General features: G+C 33.6%; 1 protein-coding gene across 1 annotated transcript in view; it reads left to right on the forward strand.

Moving 5' to 3' along the window:
• LOC106104963 (protein kinase C-binding protein NELL1-like) overlaps positions 1 to 2,117 on the forward strand; it is a gene marked incomplete at its 3' end in the record, with an annotated part of 28,043 nt that overhangs the window by 22,521 nt on the left and 3,405 nt on the right. The window contains exon 3 of the mRNA XM_013285157.1: positions 2,008 to 2,114. Within this exon, the coding sequence (XP_013140611.1) occupies positions 2,008 to 2,114 (107 nt within the window). The remainder of the gene's footprint in view (positions 1 to 2,007; positions 2,115 to 2,117) is intronic.

Consider the following 2,117-nt stretch of genomic DNA (forward strand, 5'->3'; position numbering starts at 1 on the left):
AAAATCACTTTAAAATTTAATAAAACAAGTTACATTCTCTCGACAGGAGGAAAAAGTTCGTTGAGTTTATTTCGACTGTATTTTTCAAGTCACACATTAAATAAATTGAAAGACATTGTTTACGTAAACTAAGCTTATTTATTTTCAAAACACTCGACTTGTTTCATTCTCGTCTCAGGAGTGTGAGAAAGACGAAGTGTGCGGGGTCAACAACCGGCTGACGGGGATGCTAGAACTATTGCAGTGTAATTGAAAATTCATTCAGACTCGAACACTCGAAGATATTACAGTTGAGCAATATTGAAAGTTTGAATAATTCAATTTCTACAATATTATTCGTGAGCTTGAATTCAGTGAGAAACTCGATGTTTTCTTTAAAATAAATATCAAATAAATTCATGCATTATAATTTAATAACGCTTTTCATATTGGATTTCATTCCATATCATTTGATGTTTTGAATGCTTTTTCAATACTATCGAATGAGACTATATAAAAGGTATGATTTATTTTTCTATTCTTAACACAATCGTATTTGTAATAAACGTTTGTGGAAATACCCAGACCACCTTTGAGAAGTTTCGTAACTGTAGGCAGAAAAGCAAAACGTGTCCGCCTACCGGGCGCCCATCTCCGTCTGGAAACGTGTAATTTTGCTTATTTCTGTTATTTCTCCTTTTTCAATTCATTTGTGAAGTGACACATCTAAATTAGATATCGATCCGCATACTTCTCATCTCCTGGTTTCGTAAAATAATGAGATAAAGTGACTTTTTCCTATCATTGTTTGTCTTTTATTGAGAAGTCTATATTAATTTATTAAATTACATCTGAACTTATGCTTAAACTATTATTTGTGATTACAATTATTGTCTTATACTTAGGAATTCGAATATGTGAGGTTAGTGATTCATATATGAAGTGTATAAATCCGTTTATGTTGAAACAATATTAAAAATCGGCAGGGAGCGGCTGTTCGTTGTCCCTTCCCTGCACACAAGTTACCCTCGCCGCGGGAGGCTATCACGTCATGTGCGATATTATTTCGTCATCCCTCGCCCTACCCATAGATTTAAATCTCACCGTAATAAATATTTCATAGAACCTTTGATGTTTTGGATTATCTTCTAAGCGAATTCGTACTCTTGTTGTCATCCTATATCCATTTGAACGATAACTGTCTAATTAAACATTAGATAGTAACTTATGCCCGCGACTTTGTCTGCGCGAAATTAAATAACACTTTTTCTAAACATAAAATAAAATATATAGCCTATTTACAATTATTTTATTTTTTACATAAAATAATATAACATTTTCCATAATACTATAGTTTAAAAACCTCAGAGAATATTTTTTATTTAACTTACATCTTCAGTATAAATAATATTAAAGCTTATAACACTATGGAAACCTAGTCCAAATGGTAATATTAACCACAGAAGGAAAACTTGATAAGTGTATGAAATTTATAATAGGTGATAACTTAATTCGAGGTTTATCCAATTAAAGCGTTTTAACGGATCACGACATTTCCAACCTTTCTTGGCTGCAGTGCTATAAATCTCGATAAAAATCATGATATTCAAGCTACCGTAATGTGCTGTGGGCCGTTTTAACCGAACCGGGCGTCGTGCCAACAAAATTAATACAAGTCTGTAATAATTAGTTAAAATATTTAAAAAAAAACTTACATACTAGAAACTATCAAAAACTATACAAATTTTTCATGTAACTAATACAAACAAGTTATGAGAAGTGACGTATTTAAAACTAAATTCGGAGGTATGTAATTCAAATTATTGCAAGGTAGACTTTAGACCGTCTTTCTTCCTGCATTCAAGTAATTTAAGTAACAAAGTATTCATTTCAGACGAGAGTCCACTGGTAACGTTGTTTACGTTTGTCCACGTGAATTGCAACAAAGAACGCACATCTTGAATTCCGCTCACTGTTACCTATTTTCGTAAATTGATATTTAATAATTTTAATAATAAATGTTTACAGGTGATTCGCGGTCGTTGCCGGTAGAGGGAGCGGCGTTCGAGCGAGCCGCGGAGCTGCTCCGCCGCTCGCCGGAGTTCACGATCCTCGCTACACTACGACAGGAGCCCGCC

Source organism: Papilio polytes, unplaced genomic scaffold (assembly GCF_000836215.1).
Source record: "Papilio polytes unplaced genomic scaffold, Ppol_1.0 DF823288.1, whole genome shotgun sequence".
Lineage (NCBI taxonomy): Eukaryota > Metazoa > Arthropoda > Insecta > Lepidoptera > Papilionidae > Papilio > Papilio polytes.